Raw genomic sequence first — 16,410 nt, 5'->3', positions numbered from 1 at the left:
AAGGAAACAGCGAAATGGGTGATTCAACACCAACGACAGAGGATATTTACAAATGTTTACGAGAGCAGGAAAATATACAAAAGCATAAAGATCCCAATGATGCCGCAAACGAATTACGAAACTTAAATTACCAGCTATACGCGGAATCGTTGCACATGTAAGATTCTTGATAAAATCGTAATGCTCATGCAGCAATGCACTATCCTATGTGTGCTTTTATTTAATTTGGTCAATCATTTAATCTCGATTTTCTATTTCCAGGGGCGATGAAAGACTAACAGCCCACATACTAGATAACGGATTACGCAAATATCAAGCTTTGATGATCAATCCTGAAAGAGTTAACAACTACATCGATGATGTGTTGGATATTTTACCTGAAATAGCTGAAGATGATTTTGTTCTAACCGAATCAGCATTAGATAATGCTTCATGTTACTTAGACATAGCAAAAAATGCATGCCAGGGGCAATTCGAGAATTGCTCTGCAAACGAAATTTCTCTCGAAACGCTCAGCAAGATTATCACCAAACCTAAGCGATTTGACGTGCAGCAATCGGTCCAACTCCAAGGTCCTAGCCAATGTTCCAGTATTTATAAGGAAATTATTCCCCCACACGCGGTACAAACTCGCAAGCCCGATACATCACATGATATACAGAGTGATTATGCTGCGATAGCAGATATTTCTAGGCGTGTTTTCGCGAATGGTAGCAATTCTTCATTTACCCCCAAGATTCCTATAACAAAACCCGCTATGAAACCATCGGCCCTAATGCCTGCAGCCACGCAAGATTATCCGAGTAAAGCTGTGTCTCGAGAACCAGCAGGCTTTCGGACTGCAAAAGATGAACTTCAAATACAAAACTTAAAGGTGAGTTACTACATCGTGTGTATACTATATTACTTATTCCACGAATGGTTATCTGTTGACTTAACAGAAATACGGCACTTCCAATCCATCTGGTAAGGCGCCACTATTTGCCTACAATCGCAAAACCCTTGGCGGGCGTCGAACGTTGGGCAGCAAGTTTGTATGCCCTGTGCGGTCCGACAGCGACGATAGGCCTGTTCAACGACATACCGATACCAGATATGCGCAAAGCAGAGGAAGGGATTACGAGAACAATGACAACGAGGATAACCAGGAGGAAGAACTAGACGAGCGGCTGAAGAATATCGATCCGAAGATGATTGAATTAATTCGAAGCGAAATTATGGACCGATTCCAGCCTCTTACTTGGGACGACATTGCCGGGCTGGAGTACGCAAAGACGACCATTCAGGAAGCCGTAGTATGGCCAATTCTGCGGCCAGATATTTTTTCTGGGCTACGCAAACCTCCTCGAGGTATTTTGCTGTTCGGGCCTCCCGGTACGGGCAAAACGCTGATCGGCAAGTGTATCGCATCGCAGTCAAAGTCGACCTTTTTCAGCATCAGCGCATCGTCGCTAACTTCCAAATGGATCGGTGATGGCGAAAAGATGGTGCGAGCCTTATTCGCGGTTGCAGCAGTTCATCAGCCGGCCGTCGTGTTTATTGATGAAATCGACTCGCTGCTCTGCCAACGGTCCGATACAGAACACGAGAGCTCACGCCGACTGAAGACTGAGTTCTTGGTGCAACTGGACGGAGCTGCTACGGCGGAAGACGAACGAATTCTCATCGTTGGCGCGACGAATCGTCCCCAAGAATTGGACGAAGCGGCGCGTCGCCGTTTGGTCAAAAGATTGTACATTCCGCTACCGGAGCGGGCTGCACGAATTCAAATTCTTACACGTTTGCTAGAGCAGGAACGTAACAGCCTGGAGAAGGAAGAAATTGCACGCATTGGTGATGCAACGGAGGGATTCTCCGGAGCGGACATGAAAGTACTTTGCCATGAAGCATCAATGGGACCTATTCGATCCATTCCTTTCGATCAATTGGGTAATATTGCTAAGGAGCACGTGCGGCCGATATGTAACGATGATTTCCAGCTGGCACTGAACAAAGTGAAGGCAAGCGTGTCCCCAAATGACCTGGAACAGTATTCTATTTGGAATCGCACATACGGTACGGGAGCTACATAGATACTATTCATTTGTGGAGGGGTTAGAAACGGACATAGTTTAAGAATCGCAAATTTATATAGAGCGTCAAAAGAGCTGAATAAATCCTTGTCCTTAAAATGGATTGAAATTGATATTAATATCACGGTTACAATATAAACGCAGATTGGCTTAGGCAACTTCCAGTGTCCTACACTCTGACTAGATAACAAGAAAAGTTCAAAGCTATCGACATTAGGTTAAACCTGAATTTATTTTAACCGTATGATTCCCAAAAATGATGATGCACAACTAAGCGCTCCACAATCTATGGATCATCATACATTTCTCTCTGCCTTGTTCCGTTACTAAATAGCGCTTGCCTAGGAGCAATACCTAATCCTTGACCGACTGCAGCAGTCCAGCATCCTTCATGCGCTGGAATGCCTTATTTGCGTCGTAGGTCCTAGAAAGAATATAACAAATGAAATTTACCAACATTCACGAGCCTAATCGATGGATGGCGAATGGACCACAATTTTCACTCACTTGTAGAACTCGGCGTAGTCCTGCACTTTGGGGTCATTGTGAAGCACCTTCATCGCCACTACGGCAATGGTGCACAGGACACCGGACACGATCAAGTTGCGCTTGATGGTGGCATTGTGGAGACCGCGCAACACCGGCTTCGAAATTCTGGAGGCAACTTCAGACATCTTAAACGAGAAAAAAGCAAGGAGTTTACATTACGTAATTTTATGTACATGCCAAACCTTTACTATGCATCGATGAATAGTCCTGCTATCAAGACTACGTTGCGCTACGATTTCAACTAGTTTTAGGTACGTTTAAACATTCGAAAAATAAAATACAGATAAATAATCCACCATACCTTGGTCGTGTGTTTAGTTTTCAGTACAGAATTCACTCAAAGTCACAAGTCCTGAACTAAGAAACTTCGTCGATCTATGGCAGTCTCTTCTTCTTCTACACATATGGCGTATGAATTGTCAAATAATCTAGGAAAAGAGAGCTATGGTTTATAGCTCTGAGTTGCCTACCGTATTATTATTTTCTTTTTAATATCGTTTATATAATTTAAAAATTCATATTTCTTTAAATTGATACTACATCAATGGCATGCACCAGCCATGCTTATTACAATATTGTGGTTGTTTGTTGTCATTTCACACAATATTTAAAACAAATCATTTTAATCTTACAAAAGAATGCTAATCTGTAATTAATAGGAATAAAAACAATCAATGGATGATCATATATACATATAGATATATAATACATATAAATTAATAGTAATAAAAACAATAAATGTTCATACGGCTTGTCCGTCGCAATACAATAAAAAAAAAACAATAAATGGAAAATCGTTTCGATGTTACGCAAGAAACCGCTATGATTTCAAAATTTAAAATCGTAATACATTCTAACATCGTAGTATAAGGGTAACGAAAACAAAATTTTACGATTTTTGGGGGACTCAAATACCATGCCAACATTAATGTTACTAAATCGGAGTGATTCTAGAGCTGAGGGTAACAAAACTGCATGTGCATCGCAAACCGTTAAAACCGTTAAAACCGTTAAAATTTTGCTCTGCTACCCGCGAAAGTGCATTAGACACTCTCTCGCGATGTATGTCGGTGTGCAGAGGTAACAAGAATAACTTCTTAGTGCGTTTTTGCCAAGGGCTAAGCGCTCTATAGAATGCCGTACAAATATAATTTAGGTAAGAAATTGAAAAAAGCCGTTGAACATGATGCCAGTAAAGAAGCATTGTGTACAGGGAATGCATTTTTGTGGGGCATCACACCCACAGGGTATTTTGAAATTCGTCCATACTATGTGTTGAGTTTTACCCGCGGTGATTGTACCCACATTAATGTCGCCATTTGCTATCTCGTCTTGGTTATTTTCAGGACCAAGGTAGTAGTTTTCTTATTCCTTTCTACATCGAGGCACAGTATAAATTGCATTGTAACACATTTTCGCCAACGGCAGAAACTGATCATCCTTCTAGCTGTGAGGGTCGTGTTGTGTGATTTGCAGAATACTTAATTGAATGCTCTTTTAATTACTGTGTGTTAAGAAAAGTGTTGCATCTGTCGAGAAAACTTCCGACGACGACACATTGCTCCCAAGGTAAGCCAGGATTGCTTAGTGAGACATCGTTCTAGACGCATCCATGTAGGAATCCATGATTGTGTGCCATCTGCCATGTTCCTGGATGACTCTTGCTCGTGTTCGATACTGCACTTTTACTAATGCAGTTTGTAGTACGAATGCGAGCGAGAGTTATCTGTACGAACCAGACCAGCGATTGTAAAGAAAAACGGCTACAAAAGCACAAGTCCGTTTTTCCTATCCTTGGGTGGAAGTAGAGAAGATCGACTATTTGCTCTTCCGGTTGGGTTTCATTTTCCGCTGACAGAATAGTTGCATGAAAAGATATGATAGGGGGTGCGGAATTTAAATCGTATATCGGATTATTTTACATCCTTTCTTTCATCCTTTCAGACGATGACGGATTTTGACGCCGCAAATGCGCTCCTCCTGCTAAGCGCGGGTTCGCGTGCCTTCCAGCACATTGAGCAGATTGAAAATAATAATAATGGTAAACTACGAAAGAGGCCCGTTTCCGATAAAGTACAAGCGGATGGTGTACGGTCCACGGTAAAGCGCGCAAAGTTGGACTTGGGAAACGAGGTGTCCGTCCGAGCGAGTAAAGATCAAATCCTCGTTAGAGATAGTACTGCTGGTGTTGCGCCGAAACCGGCAAAAATGCCGTACATCGAAGTAGCAACCATTCCGATACAACGCATTCCAGCAGACAGGATGATCCAAAGACGGTTGGGCTCATCGTCTCCGGAGCTAGCGCAGTGGGACAGCAGTCGAGCCTCGTCCCCGATTAGTGGCCAGCAGATTAGTTCCTCCGATGACCGAGCGAACACGTCGGAGAAATTAGCGCACTCTCCAGCAGATTCCGGTGTATCCTCCATCCACGATGACGTATTGCAGCCTTTTCTGGCGCTACAGCTGTGGGAAAAAGGATTGCAAATTGCGGCCATTTTACCTGACTGCGTGCGCGATGAGCTGAACAAGATCGCGAGCATGTCGACACACAATAAAAAACAATTTACCGACGCCAAGATGGAAAAGTTTCCAGTTGAAATGAGTAAGTAGCTGGGGGAGGCCAGTGTAGTGCGTGGGCGTGTGGGTTCGCCTGTTTTACCAGTGTTCTTTTTCTCCCATTTGCACTATGCAGGCTTTAACCCCAGGAAATCGCGCATGCGGAAGGAGTTCGCGAACGAGATCGACCATATGGATCGGGTGAAGAGCAACGATGCTTCGCGTCGATCCCGACACAAAAAGAAACTGATGATACATATGATGAATGCCAGCCTCGAATACGATCGACAGGAAAACCAGGAGCTGTACATGCAGGAGCGATGGTTGACGAACATGATCTACGAGCTGGAAGAGAGGGCCATCAGTCAAGGAGTAGATGCGCAGATGTTGCGGAAAATGCGAGATGCGTGTGGACTAGATTAAGCATCCTTTTCCGTCAAACTTGCTCGTCCCGGACTGCACTAACGAAGGGTTTAGAATCCTGATGTATGCATGTGTTATTTTTTACATTAGCTGCTTAGATGAACGGAGTTTCGCTTATTCACCCGTATCCAGTGTAGGGCATTATATTTATTTGTTTTTATATCTATATTGTAACTTGTATAATATAGCAAGGACCCGAATTTTATAGAAATATGTATCGTGTATTTGTTTATGGAACGATCAATAAAACACTTTCGTTGTGAGAAAAACTCTTGTCTCATTAAATTGCACTAATCCACTCACAAGACTACTAAGTGCCATTATTTCACTATTTAAGGACACAACCCTTGAACGAAAATTTGGATTATAGAAACCGTACAAAAATGCGTTATGTATCGAAATAAAGTTATGTTTCCATGATTCTAAACTATTGTATTGTGAAGACGATTTTTAAAGAAAATAAAAGCATCTTTAGATTAAGCGTTGAAAATCGAAAGGAGACAATTCAACGAATTTGTTATCAGAACGACAAAAATAATAATTTTAGTACATGATTAAGTGCATTTTGTAAATGGAACGCTATTGAACTATGTGTATTCCTGAAATGAAAGAATTTAAACAGATGTAATAGCAAACATTTCAACAAAAATAGAATAAATTAAGGTAATAAAAAAATTAATTCCTTTTGTATACATTTTTATTGGCCATAATTGCATAGTTTCTCCATCATTTTGTAGAAACAGTAACGGGCATCATATTCCATGTCGTACCAAAAGTTAACCGCGATGCACTTGTGGCTTTGCCGTACGTGATGATACCAAAGGCTCGGTAGAAACAGTAAATCGCCGGCGTTAAGCCGAATTTCATACGTTGTTGCGTCCGCGTAGGAGGGAAACCGCGTGAAATCTGGTTGCAGCGGATCCACGCTGACCCATTCAATGAGGCGGGGTTTACCGATGTCTAAAAAACGAAGCGAAGTGAATATGGTTCACAATTTGTACAACGGATTTTGTATCATGTGGCAAAGCTCACCATCGAGAATGGGCTCGATGACGATTTTGTCATCGTCTTCCTGCATGTAAATGCCCATCGGGTACTGCTTCCGGGGCACATTGTGCAAATCAATCGCAGGAATCAATATAAAGTCCTTGTAGCCTGACACCACGCAATAGATATTCTCATACGGATCTTTGTGCACTGATATGGGCGATTATGTTACAAAAGTAGCATGAATGAATGAGCAAAAGGATTACTCACTGGATGTGATTGCACGTTCATCGCCCATCCAGAAATTGATCGCGTCTGGCTTTTTGTTGAATGCTTCGGAAGCGAAATCGAGACTTGTTTCGATTACGTCCGCCCACAGCTCCTGGAAATCTTCGGTGAGGTTGGAATTTTGCCTCTGAATGTAAGGAACAACGCCTGGACTGAATAAGTAAAAAAAAGTAATTAATTGTTGCTTAAGCGTCGTTTAAAATATCGCATTACTTACTCCTTTCGATCGAGGGAAGTCAAAAAATCGTCCATTCGCATAGTTTGCTCCAGCGGGAGAACGAAATATTCTTCCTCCTCGTGCATTGCCAAACCATCCGCGTATCCGTTGGGTGTGATCGCCACTGTCACCTCTTTTCCAGGAAGCGTTTCTCTGTAGGACTTATATGGGGTAAGAGATTGTTCGATTTTGCGTTATTTTAAGCCATTCTCAGACAACAAAACTAAGCTACAATAGCTGCAGCGTTGGGTTAGATCGCCATCAAAACTTCTAGCGCGAAGTAAATGTTAGCTGTGACTAATTCAAACAACAAAACGTGCTCTTTGATTTTTTTCTTTCACACCAAGCAGGTGCAAATCGATCCCATCATAATTTTATCATCCCTGATGAAGGTGTACACGAAGGCCTTCAACATTTCTTGCTCCACAGCTGTGAAGCTAGTAGCCAGTCAATGAAAGGTGAGATGATCGTCCAATTAAACTTTCCTCGCGCTATGACTGTTATTGGCTGCGGTTCAAAAATGCAAACGGCGGCTGATATCATGCCAAGGGGATATGACGGGGAATGAAATAGTCACAACACATTGCATATTCTTTGGCGCAAAAAGAAAAACGTTTTTAATCCATCCAACAGAAATGATGAAGGTAAGTATATATGTTTACTAACCGAAAGTACTTGGAATTCCATTTGTCCAGCGCGGGCCAGTCGGTGATGGCTTCCCGCATTATCAAGGGAAGGTTTTTCGCTACGTAATCACGCACGAACTCAATGGATGATGGTATTCCAAACGTTTCCGGTATGCTTGGGGGCAGGAACAAATCTAATCAACGAAACAAAACAACACAATGTTACGATTTTGTGGTTAACAATGATTATGTTTACGAACCTTTGGCTTCGTTTGTTAGCACCTGGAAAGCTTCTCTAATAACGGAGTTATTCATGATTTTAACCAGTAAATTCAACACGCACTAATTGAGTAATCCGTTCGGCTAGTAAGCTGCCGTTGTACTAACCGCACTTGCTTTTGTTTTGTTTATGTTCCAAAGGAAGGAGAAATGGTTGTCAAAGTGGTCCGACTTCATTAAGCAATGTATACACTACCCCATTATCAAGAACATTAAAATCGACAGAATATTTTACATTATACGAATAATTTACTATATTATGATGTGAAAAATTACTGTTCAATTAAAAATGTCGATTTCCTCACGTTTTTATATGATCTATAGGTGATTTTCTAAACGATGACGTAGCCCTGTATATGGAACGTCAAAATTTGCGCTATCAAATTGGCAGTGTACATAACATTGGACATAAAACGTAAATATTATTGCGAGTGAGTATGCTGATTTGTTTGTTTGGAGAAATTAGTATAATATTGTAAATTATAGTGAAATTTTATGTTTTTAACACGATTTTATCATTTATGCATTCATACGTTCAAACACGTGGCTAATTTAGGTGAAATAAGGAACATCCGACGTAAAATTACATGTTGAAACAATTCATACCACCAAAAAGTATACGAAATTTAAGAAAGGTGTGCAAAGCAGATAAGAAACACGTGCAATTTTTGTGAATACTCTTTTTGATAAATACTAATGACCCTCGCAAAAGCCATAGTTCATTCTTGACGTTTGGGTTGGAAAGGGTTGCATCGTTGCGGAGTTTGCACCGTGTTTTTTTGCTGTGTATTTCGGAAAAGTAAATTCCAGCCCAAAATGGCTCGGATTTTCCGTCGCTACGCGGGCTCACAATTAGTATCGTTCGGTGCGCGATAGAGCGCGTTTTCCAACTCGCAGCCTCCGGAGTGTAAGCGTTCGTCGGCAGCCCAATGCATTCCGCGGTCTCTCTCTGTCTCTCGACGTGGAAATTATCTAGTCAGTGCGAAGGGTAAATATTAGTGTTAAGAAAACGAATCGTGAAATACAAGCTCTGCACGACTGTAAAACACAGCACATCGATGCCAGGGAATGTGCGTTTGTTTACAATATTTGTGCAATTGCTTGCGTACGCGTATGCCACCGGTGCTGGTAATTAATACCTAAGTGGAAGGTAAATATGGTGTCATCCGCATGATAACGAGTGCCCGAGACGAAAGCCGCATTTGGGCAAATGCATCCTGTGCTTGTGACGGTACTCCGTAGTGCAGCTGCTACGGTGCATTCGAGGTGGTAGTAGTGCATGTGACAAACCCCTTGATTAGGTCCGAGCAGGCTCCCTTCTACTATTTGTCAACGACGCTGCTGCTGGGGCCCCGTGTAAACAAGCGGCCTTCTGTTGAGCCAGCCAACTATAGCGAAACGTGTGTATTAATAATGTCGCGGGTTATGCTCATGTGATCTCCGTTCGCAACTAGTGGAACCGTTCCTTTTGAGTGCTCGTGGTCGGTTTTTAATTGACGCAGATTGATTTCTTCATTGGAGACCGCAGTTTTGATCCACGGTTCAACGGTTGCTGCTACAAACGCGTACGAGGTAAAAACTGATTCTTTTTGCAAGGATATTCGCATGTGCTTCTGGGTCTGAGGAATTGCTACTGGATTATTGGGAGAAGGTTGGAAAAGATATGCTTGATTGTAGCTATTGTAAAATTCGTCTATAGATCCTCACAAGTGTATAGAGTCTTGATCGATATGCTCCGCAAGAAGATCATTATAAGTACAGAATGGCCTCTACATGTGTAAATATGTATACTATGTGATCTGATATCAGGCACATATCTCCTCACAAATACGTTACACAGCACTATAAATTAATAGAAACCATAAAAACATAACAAACACATTTTTTAAATAGTTTTATTAATCAAAAAAAATCATGAAAAAAAGGACAATAAGGATAACATCCAAAATAGTATCCAATGTACGATTTCCCCTAAACTTTGCCACTTTAATAAAGCTAGTTTTATTACTATTGCTACTGTATCTGCATTTGATTTCACCCAAACACTCCTCCTCCTCACGCAATGATCTGGCGCGAATTACGGTGCTCTGATAACGCACCAAATTCGCCGTTTGCTTGCGTATATTGTTCATCATGTGCTTAGTTTTTCGTTTTCTTTTCGGGCGGGCAGGTAAAGCCTCTCTTCCAGCCAACAAGTTGATAACGAACGTGTGCTCTTCCGGCATCGAACGGCGTTCAATAAACATTTTATGATAGCCACATTCGGCCGTCACCCACACGCATCCTGTCCCCGAAAATCCGTTCGAGTGTGACAATGGCTCCAAAAAGGGTGCCAACAAAAAATAAAAAGCAGGTAAATCGAAAGCTGCAGATAATACAAAGTGGCCCGGGGGGGAGTCGAGAGTGCCCTCGAATGGCCGTGATATGATAGCTGACTCATTGCGATTCCGTGCGATGAATGAAGTCGCGAACGAGTTGAAGATAAGGTCCTTGGCGAGAAACCGCGTTTTCAGTTGGGAAGCAGATGAAAGTCCAACGATTTTGGCAGTAAATAAAAAATAAACCACTGCCACGTGTATCTTTTGCTGCATTAAGGCTCATACATCGGTACGATGTTTGCCAGGGTGTTCAACACCTTCCTTAAATGCAAACTTTTCGCCTAAGAATGCGCGCCTCCCAATTACTCCTTACTCACGTTCGTGTGTATTTTTTTGTCCTGATCCTTTTTTCTTATTCTTCTTCTGTCTTCATGCCAGCGCTTCCGTTCCCATTCCGCTTCGCTTTAAACATTCCCCGGAACCGTCGAGGCGTGCCGGGGTGGTGACCGTGCTTAATTATTAACCGGAAAATCGCAAACCATCCGCACCACCGCCACTCGCATCCACGACCATGGGCAACTCGAGCACAAAGTTGGCAGAAAAATGCTCGCTTCTGGCCAAGAGCGAAGTGCCCGTCGTGGCGAGCTCCTTCAAGCTAGTCAGCAAAAACTCGGAACGCATCAAGGAAGATGATCTCATGGTACGTATCCGCAAGCGACCCGGCCCTTTTCCCGTTTACGATTTGCTATTTATTTATCGTCTTCCCTTTCACGCTCGGCCCCTGCCCCCTTCTCTACGGGATACTGGGCGACCCCATTTCGTGCTGCGGCGCCGACCAAACCGACCGGACTCTGCTCCTGCTCCTGTTCGTGCAGAAATTCTGGGGCTCTCAGATGGACCCACGGCTCGCGCAATACATCACCAACTTCCTGTTCGGACCGCTCGGATCGCGGTCACCGGTGGTCGAGTTTCTACGCTTCGCTGAGCTGTACGTCTACTGCGTGCGCGGTACCATCGACGAGCGGATCAATGTGCTGCTGTGCAGCCTCGGCCAGCAGCCCGAGTCCGAGTCGACCGAAATTGCTTATCCGCTGATCAAAGAGGTAAGTTGCTGGACCACCATTACGCACGGGGTGAGCCTGGTCCTTGGGCACGGGCAGGTGAATCGATTTTATTATCGTTATCGCAGGGTATGCAAATTGCTTGCGGTCTGTTCATGCTGTGCTGTCGTTTTATGATTTCATGCTTGCCATACCGGGGCAGTACGTGGAAGCGGTCGTTAGTAGCTATATGCGAGCGATCCGGCTGGAGGGCGGACCGCAGTACAAATCTTGGGAATCGCGTGGCTTCCGCATCGTCAAGGATTGCATCCAGAAGCTGGCGGAGAGCCTGGCGTACGATGTGGTGCAGCAGGGCACGCAGAAGGTTACCCGTGGCGATGCCGAACGATGGTAAGTGAAATATAATCCAAACCCGTGTGGGCCGTGTGTTGCGAGTTTTCTTGCTGGTTTCGATTGGATTGATCGGGAAATAAATTCATTTTTGATGATACTATCATGCAACCGTACTATGATGGCCATAGGTAGAAAGGTTGGCTCTTTAAATGATGATTGTATGGGTCGCTAATTCGTTCTAAATATATAATCATAAATGCTGCAAATAACCTTCAGCAAGTACTAGTATATCTTCCTTCATTGTACACCTTATGTGACTAATCATGGCTCTTGCATCATGACTTCCCCCCACTCACATGCAGGTTACACAAAAACCCCACCTTCCTGAAGATGCTGGAGCACGTGTTTTCCCACCTGTACCACTACCGGAACGTGAAGAATACCTCGGAAGCGGATGGGAACGCGCGCAAAAGCATCATACCGCAGGAAGCGCCCCAATCGATGTTGCCATACTGCGAGGGGTTGCAGTACGTGCCGGACTATCCGGCGTTCACTGATCTGTCCCAGATGCTGTTCATCAACTCCAACCTGCCCGGGGTGCAGCAGAACAAGTGGCGCTTTTTGTTCTCCTCCCAGATACACGGCGAAAGCTTCTCGACCCTGCTAGGTGAGCGTCTATTGGGTTGTACTTTCTTGCGCCAAAAAGCACACGTTCATTGTATTTCAAACCTCATTTCATTAGGCCGCATCATGGACCAAGGATCGACGGTGGTGATCGTTGAGGATGCGAACGGATACATCTTCGGTGGGTACGCGACGGATTCGTGGGCCCTCAGCCCGAACTATGTCGGCAACGAGAACTCGTTTCTCTTCACATTGCGGCCAAAAATGCGATGCTTTTCCAGCACCGGCTATAACGACCACTACCAGTATTTAAATCTTCATCAGCAAACGATGCCAAATGGAATGGTAATGGTGGTACGGGAAGCGGGAGAATTAAATGCAATGCTAGCGTCGGGTTTTGTTGCGTTTCTCCCCACAGGGTATGGGCGGCCAGCACAACTACTGGGGGATGTGGCTGGACAGCGAGTACGGCATTGGCGAGTGTTCGGAGTCGTGCACCACGTACAAAGGCTACTTTCAGCTGAGCGCGACTAAAAAGTTCAACATCCGAAACGTGGAGGTCTGGGGTGTTGGCGATAAACCGCTGAAGGAAGACGAGGAGGTAAGCAGCCGGTCGAGAATAGTTTTGCGAAACGTGTCCTGCCTATTTATTTATGCGCCCTATCGATTCTGTTTCATCCTCATCCTCATCAACCAGGAGGACGAAAAGTCGGGTGTCCGCTCGGTGCTGGACAGCAACGCGGACAGCAAAGCCATCCTGAAGATGAGCGGCCGCGAGCAGTACTCGGACGGGTACCGGGAGGAACCGAAGGACTAAGGCTTGCGGAAGCACGCCAGAAAGCAGAAGTGTTTCGTGCTGGGTCGCTCAATGGAAATCAACTTGGTGGATGTGCAGGATACATTCAATTTCAACTTTCTGTAATTGTGGGAAACGGTACGGTCGAATACGGGGTGGCCACACACCATCGCTGTGTTTGTGTGTGTCTGCGCCCCCTTTTTAACGAGTGGCTGCGTTGGGCACCACCACTGTCGGAGGGATTAGCGTTTTAAGAACCAAAGTCTGAATAGTTTTCTCAAGCGGGTTTACCTTAATCACTTTTATTTTGCGATGCTTGTCCAAGTACGCACGAGGGATTTTTACTGTTCGAACCGATACTAACAGACAAGTAACACCAACATGCACCAAGTAACACATCCTTAATACCAGCACTGTATCACGAGACTCTTTCATCTGGCGTGGAGCTGCAGTGTTCCGATTGTTTGTCTTTTAATGGGATGCAATCGCAATGCCATGCAAAAGCAGATCACCGTTTTGGGCGTTTGTTTCAGAAACAAAGCAAAATCAATCATGAAAAAAACTAAAACGAAAACAATTATCACACAGCAAGTAGTATAGTGTGTATTATGTAGATGTATCAAAGATACACGAGGAACTCTTCGGTAAGCGCGATAGTGTGGCAAAACCTTAGACATTTGAAGCGTTGAACGAGAACAGAAGCAGAAGGGCATGCTTGAAGCAATCATCATTGCTACTAGCACAGCAATGCACGATAATATTGCTAGGTTTATTTTATCTCTCTGTAACACCACATATAAGCGTAGCACGAGCAGGAGCAAGTACCGGCAGGCATATCTAGGATATGCGCCGCAGGAAGCACATGTTTGTACAGAATATTTAGTGTAGGTGGTCAGAATCTTTCGATGTTATGACAGTCTTATCTTCCTAGCTATACGATATGAAAGTGAGTGCAAGAATTCAGAAAAGGGCAGCGATTAAGCTTTGCGCAGCATCGTTTGCATTAGTTCGAATTAGGCTGCAGATGCTGTATATTTATTTATGTTGTTTTTATTGTTATCTTGTTTAGCTAAAATTTTGATTTGTTCTTCGTTAATTTTTTTGTTTGCATCGAGTGCCATATACATAGTGGTTTCATATCAGGAAAATGGCCCGGGTTGGGAATCTAATCGAGTACTTTCGTTTTGTGTATCGATCGCAATGTAAACCGTTTTCAATGCGTGCGTGTAAAAAAAGTATCCCACAATGGGAAACCACTCCTTTCCAAGCTGTGTAATTCCTACTCACGTTGTCAGTATCTTGATGTGTTTTTTGTAGCAATATCGTTGTGGCTGTTGAATAGATGCACGGATTTGAACGAATATGGAAATATAACGCATGTGGATCAAGAATAACGGAAGCTGGTGTGTTTAGATTTTATTGTGTCGCTTTTTTATTGTGCTCCTCCTGGTGCAGCTTACACGATAAGGCCGTATGACGGGCGAGAAACCGCTGGCTACCGAACCGTTTGTCACAGATCGGGCAGGCCACGTGCCAATCATGGTGACCCCAGCTACGCTGATGACTCACGAGTTGATATGGGAACTGAAAGTTGCGCCGGCAGCTCGGCTCAGGACACACGTTGAGCAGTTGTTTCTCGTGCAGATACGCGTGGTGGTATTTCAGTTCCGCTGGCCAACGGAACGTTACACCACACTGAGAGCATTGGTTTTTTCTGTGATTCTTATGTTCTACCAAACGGGTGACCTTATTTCGTCCTATCCTCGTTGTCTTCCGGGACTCTTCGACGTTTGCGAAAGGACTCCAGAAGAGGCGACAGAAGGTGTCTGCAAAACAGCGTAATAAACGAAGTGTGTTTAATTCAACAAATGCTCCAGTTGTTGGGTTAACTGGATTTTGGGAACTGGAACTGGGTTTTGGGTTTATACTAACCATCCAAGTTTTGATTTGCTTGATGCAAATAAATGTTATATCTTTGTGAAAGGTGATTGCTAGGCATAGCGGAACAGTCTGGCGTCTTGATCTCTACGTTATTGATGAATGAAATTACATTCTTCTCTGCGCGGCCGACTTTAATGGAGTAACGATATTTTTATAGCACATTCGCAGAAGCCACAGGCTTTACTACTCATTGTTGTGAATGTTTTTCGTATCACCGTCACGTAGTAATCCATTCCTTATAACCTCACAAGCCTCGCAAACGTAAGGATCACTAGATTCCATACGTACTTTGGCAGTCACATTCCATTCAGAGAGCGAAAATCCCTTTTTTGTCTAAGCCCTTGTTTGTGCTATAAAAGGATAATTATGGTGCAATGACATTTCGTGTGCTATCATGAGAGAATTAGACAAAACTTATAACGGATTGATATAAAGAAGAGCCTAATGGAATTCCCTATCGTAATTTAAATTTTCAACTTTTACAAACATTTTAAAAAGGCAACCGAAATAATCGAAAATTCTACAAACCAACCGAATAGGCTTGTAATAATTTCGCTCATTGTCACGGTCCACATTTCCACCAAACAATCCCGTAGTGCTCGTGTTGATCATCCTCTCCGCAGCGGTTTTCCACCCAAACGGTACCAAACTCTCGCGGTTTCGGTACGCGGCCCGCGGTCTGCGCAGGTGCAACAACGGCAGGTTTCTGTCGGTGCGGTGTGTTGGTACACGGTTGGAGAGAGAAAAAAAAATCCAAACGCGCCCTTTGGTGGAGTGCCTCTCCGTGTGCAAACAGCGGCCAGACTCTCGATCCAGCTGCGAAGTGGGACACATTGGAAAATCTCGCTTGGATAAGGTTGGCAAAAGGTGTTGCGATTGCTGGCCCTGCGCCATCCCGCAGAAGGTCGCAGGTGTTTTCCCCGGGTTGTGGTCAGTACCTCCTCTCGCAAAAAAAAAAACGCTCACACAGTACCAAAAGGACATCCGGTGAGGGTTTCGTTTTGCCGTTTTTTCAACATTCGCATCCGCAAGAATCAAAGGCCAGCTAGTGCGTGAAAAGGAACTGGCTCCCGACGACCGTGTGTGTGTGTTTGCGTCTGTGTGGCCTGAAGATAAAGGCGCCTGTGGCGGATGTTGCAGACGGTTCCTTCGATTGATGTGGTGCTGCAACGTGCCGCGAGTGAGCCATGTACGTGCGTCGAGTGACGGTGCCAGCAACACGGATAAGGGGATGGAAAACATTTTCCATTTCCTCGGGGTGGTTCGGGTGACAATGGGAAAACAGCTAGGCACCTTTCATCGTGTCCGTCTCCACCCCCTACACAAGCTAACAGTGGGAG

At 44.1% G+C, this 16,410-nt stretch overlaps 6 protein-coding genes across 6 annotated transcripts; 3 read left to right on the top strand and 3 right to left on the bottom strand.

Annotated features, from left to right (window-relative positions):
- The first annotated feature begins 14 nt into the window (after positions 1 to 14).
- Positions 15 to 2,163, top strand: LOC128723826 (fidgetin-like protein 1). Its single transcript, XM_053817591.1, has 4 exons — positions 15 to 157; positions 262 to 590; positions 681 to 874; positions 942 to 2,163. The coding sequence occupies exons 1-4, from the start codon at positions 15 to 17 to the stop codon at positions 2,070 to 2,072; spliced, it is 1,797 nt and encodes a 598-aa protein (XP_053673566.1). The 3' UTR covers positions 2,073 to 2,163.
- LOC128723567 (cytochrome c oxidase subunit 6C-1) lies at positions 2,098 to 3,016 on the bottom strand. Its single transcript, XM_053817322.1, has 3 exons — positions 2,923 to 3,016; positions 2,580 to 2,746; positions 2,098 to 2,496 (listed from the first exon to the last, which is right to left on the bottom strand). Exons 2-3 carry the CDS (start codon positions 2,744 to 2,746, stop codon positions 2,427 to 2,429), a joined length of 237 nt encoding a protein of 78 aa, XP_053673297.1. The 5' UTR covers positions 2,923 to 3,016; the 3' UTR covers positions 2,098 to 2,426.
- Positions 3,017 to 4,568: 1,552 nt separating this feature from the next.
- Positions 4,569 to 5,600, top strand: LOC128723825 (uncharacterized). Its single transcript, XM_053817590.1, has 2 exons — positions 4,569 to 5,223; positions 5,314 to 5,600. The coding sequence occupies exons 1-2, from the start codon at positions 4,569 to 4,571 to the stop codon at positions 5,598 to 5,600; spliced, it is 942 nt and encodes a 313-aa protein (XP_053673565.1).
- A 697-nt stretch (positions 5,601 to 6,297) lies between these two features.
- Positions 6,298 to 8,033, bottom strand: LOC128726312 (bifunctional peptidase and (3S)-lysyl hydroxylase Jmjd7). The gene is made up of 6 exons (XM_053820114.1): positions 7,979 to 8,033; positions 7,759 to 7,912; positions 7,093 to 7,245; positions 6,858 to 7,027; positions 6,633 to 6,797; positions 6,298 to 6,560 (listed from the first exon to the last, which is right to left on the bottom strand). Exons 1-6 carry the CDS (start codon positions 8,031 to 8,033, stop codon positions 6,298 to 6,300), a joined length of 960 nt encoding a protein of 319 aa, XP_053676089.1.
- Positions 8,034 to 10,886: 2,853 nt separating this feature from the next.
- LOC128723385 (MTOR-associated protein MEAK7) lies at positions 10,887 to 14,500 on the top strand. The gene is made up of 7 exons (XM_053817118.1): positions 10,887 to 11,015; positions 11,191 to 11,418; positions 11,579 to 11,766; positions 12,072 to 12,376; positions 12,452 to 12,678; positions 12,752 to 12,934; positions 13,031 to 14,500. Exons 1-7 carry the CDS (start codon positions 10,887 to 10,889, stop codon positions 13,148 to 13,150), a joined length of 1,380 nt encoding a protein of 459 aa, XP_053673093.1. The 3' UTR covers positions 13,151 to 14,500.
- A 45-nt stretch (positions 14,501 to 14,545) lies between these two features.
- On the bottom strand, positions 14,546 to 15,128 carry LOC128723824 (zinc finger protein 600). The gene is made up of 2 exons (XM_053817589.1): positions 15,062 to 15,128; positions 14,546 to 14,955 (listed from the first exon to the last, which is right to left on the bottom strand). Exons 1-2 carry the CDS (start codon positions 15,126 to 15,128, stop codon positions 14,546 to 14,548), a joined length of 477 nt encoding a protein of 158 aa, XP_053673564.1.
- Positions 15,129 to 16,410: the final 1,282 nt, after the last annotated feature.

The sequence above is a fragment of the Anopheles nili genome, chromosome 3 (assembly GCF_943737925.1).
Source record: "Anopheles nili chromosome 3, idAnoNiliSN_F5_01, whole genome shotgun sequence".
Taxonomy (NCBI): domain Eukaryota; kingdom Metazoa; phylum Arthropoda; class Insecta; order Diptera; family Culicidae; genus Anopheles; species Anopheles nili.
Note: the sequence above shows the minus strand (reverse complement) of the source record. Positions and strands in the feature narration are given on the sequence as shown.

Excerpts from the sequence above, each read along its gene's own strand:
- LOC128723824 (XM_053817589.1), bottom strand. The coding sequence starts at position 15,128 with ATGCCTAGCAATCACCTTTCACAAAGATATAACATTTATTTGCATCAA. Across the intron at positions 14,956-15,061 it reads AGCAAATCAAAACTTGGATG|ACACCTTCTGTCGCCTCTTC; the intron begins GTTAGTATAAAC and ends GCTGTTTTGCAG.
- LOC128723567 (XM_053817322.1), bottom strand. The coding sequence starts at position 2,746 with ATGTCTGAAGTTGCCTCCAGAATTTCGAAGCCGGTGTTGCGCGGTCTC. Across the intron at positions 2,497-2,579 it reads GACTACGCCGAGTTCTACAA|GACCTACGACGCAAATAAGG; the intron begins GTGAGTGAAAAT and ends TATTCTTTCTAG.
- LOC128726312 (XM_053820114.1), bottom strand. The coding sequence starts at position 8,033 with ATGAATAACTCCGTTATTAGAGAAGCTTTCCAGGTGCTAACAAACGAA. Across the intron at positions 7,913-7,978 it reads GCTAACAAACGAAGCCAAAG|ATTTGTTCCTGCCCCCAAGC; the intron begins GTTCGTAAACAT and ends TTCGTTGATTAG. Across the intron at positions 7,028-7,092 it reads ACTTCCCTCGATCGAAAGGA|TCCAGGCGTTGTTCCTTACA; the intron begins GTAAGTAATGCG and ends TTACTTATTCAG.
- LOC128723385 (XM_053817118.1), top strand. The coding sequence starts at position 10,887 with ATGGGCAACTCGAGCACAAAGTTGGCAGAAAAATGCTCGCTTCTGGCC. Across the intron at positions 12,377-12,451 it reads AAGCTTCTCGACCCTGCTAG|GCCGCATCATGGACCAAGGA; the intron begins GTGAGCGTCTAT and ends TCATTTCATTAG. Across the intron at positions 12,935-13,030 it reads CGCTGAAGGAAGACGAGGAG|GAGGACGAAAAGTCGGGTGT; the intron begins GTAAGCAGCCGG and ends CTCATCAACCAG.
- LOC128723825 (XM_053817590.1), top strand. The coding sequence starts at position 4,569 with ATGACGGATTTTGACGCCGCAAATGCGCTCCTCCTGCTAAGCGCGGGT. Across the intron at positions 5,224-5,313 it reads AAAGTTTCCAGTTGAAATGA|GCTTTAACCCCAGGAAATCG; the intron begins GTAAGTAGCTGG and ends TGCACTATGCAG.
- LOC128723826 (XM_053817591.1), top strand. The coding sequence starts at position 15 with ATGGGTGATTCAACACCAACGACAGAGGATATTTACAAATGTTTACGA. Across the intron at positions 591-680 it reads AGGTCCTAGCCAATGTTCCA|CAGATATTTCTAGGCGTGTT; the intron begins GTATTTATAAGG and ends ATGCTGCGATAG. Across the intron at positions 875-941 it reads TTCAAATACAAAACTTAAAG|AAATACGGCACTTCCAATCC; the intron begins GTGAGTTACTAC and ends TTGACTTAACAG.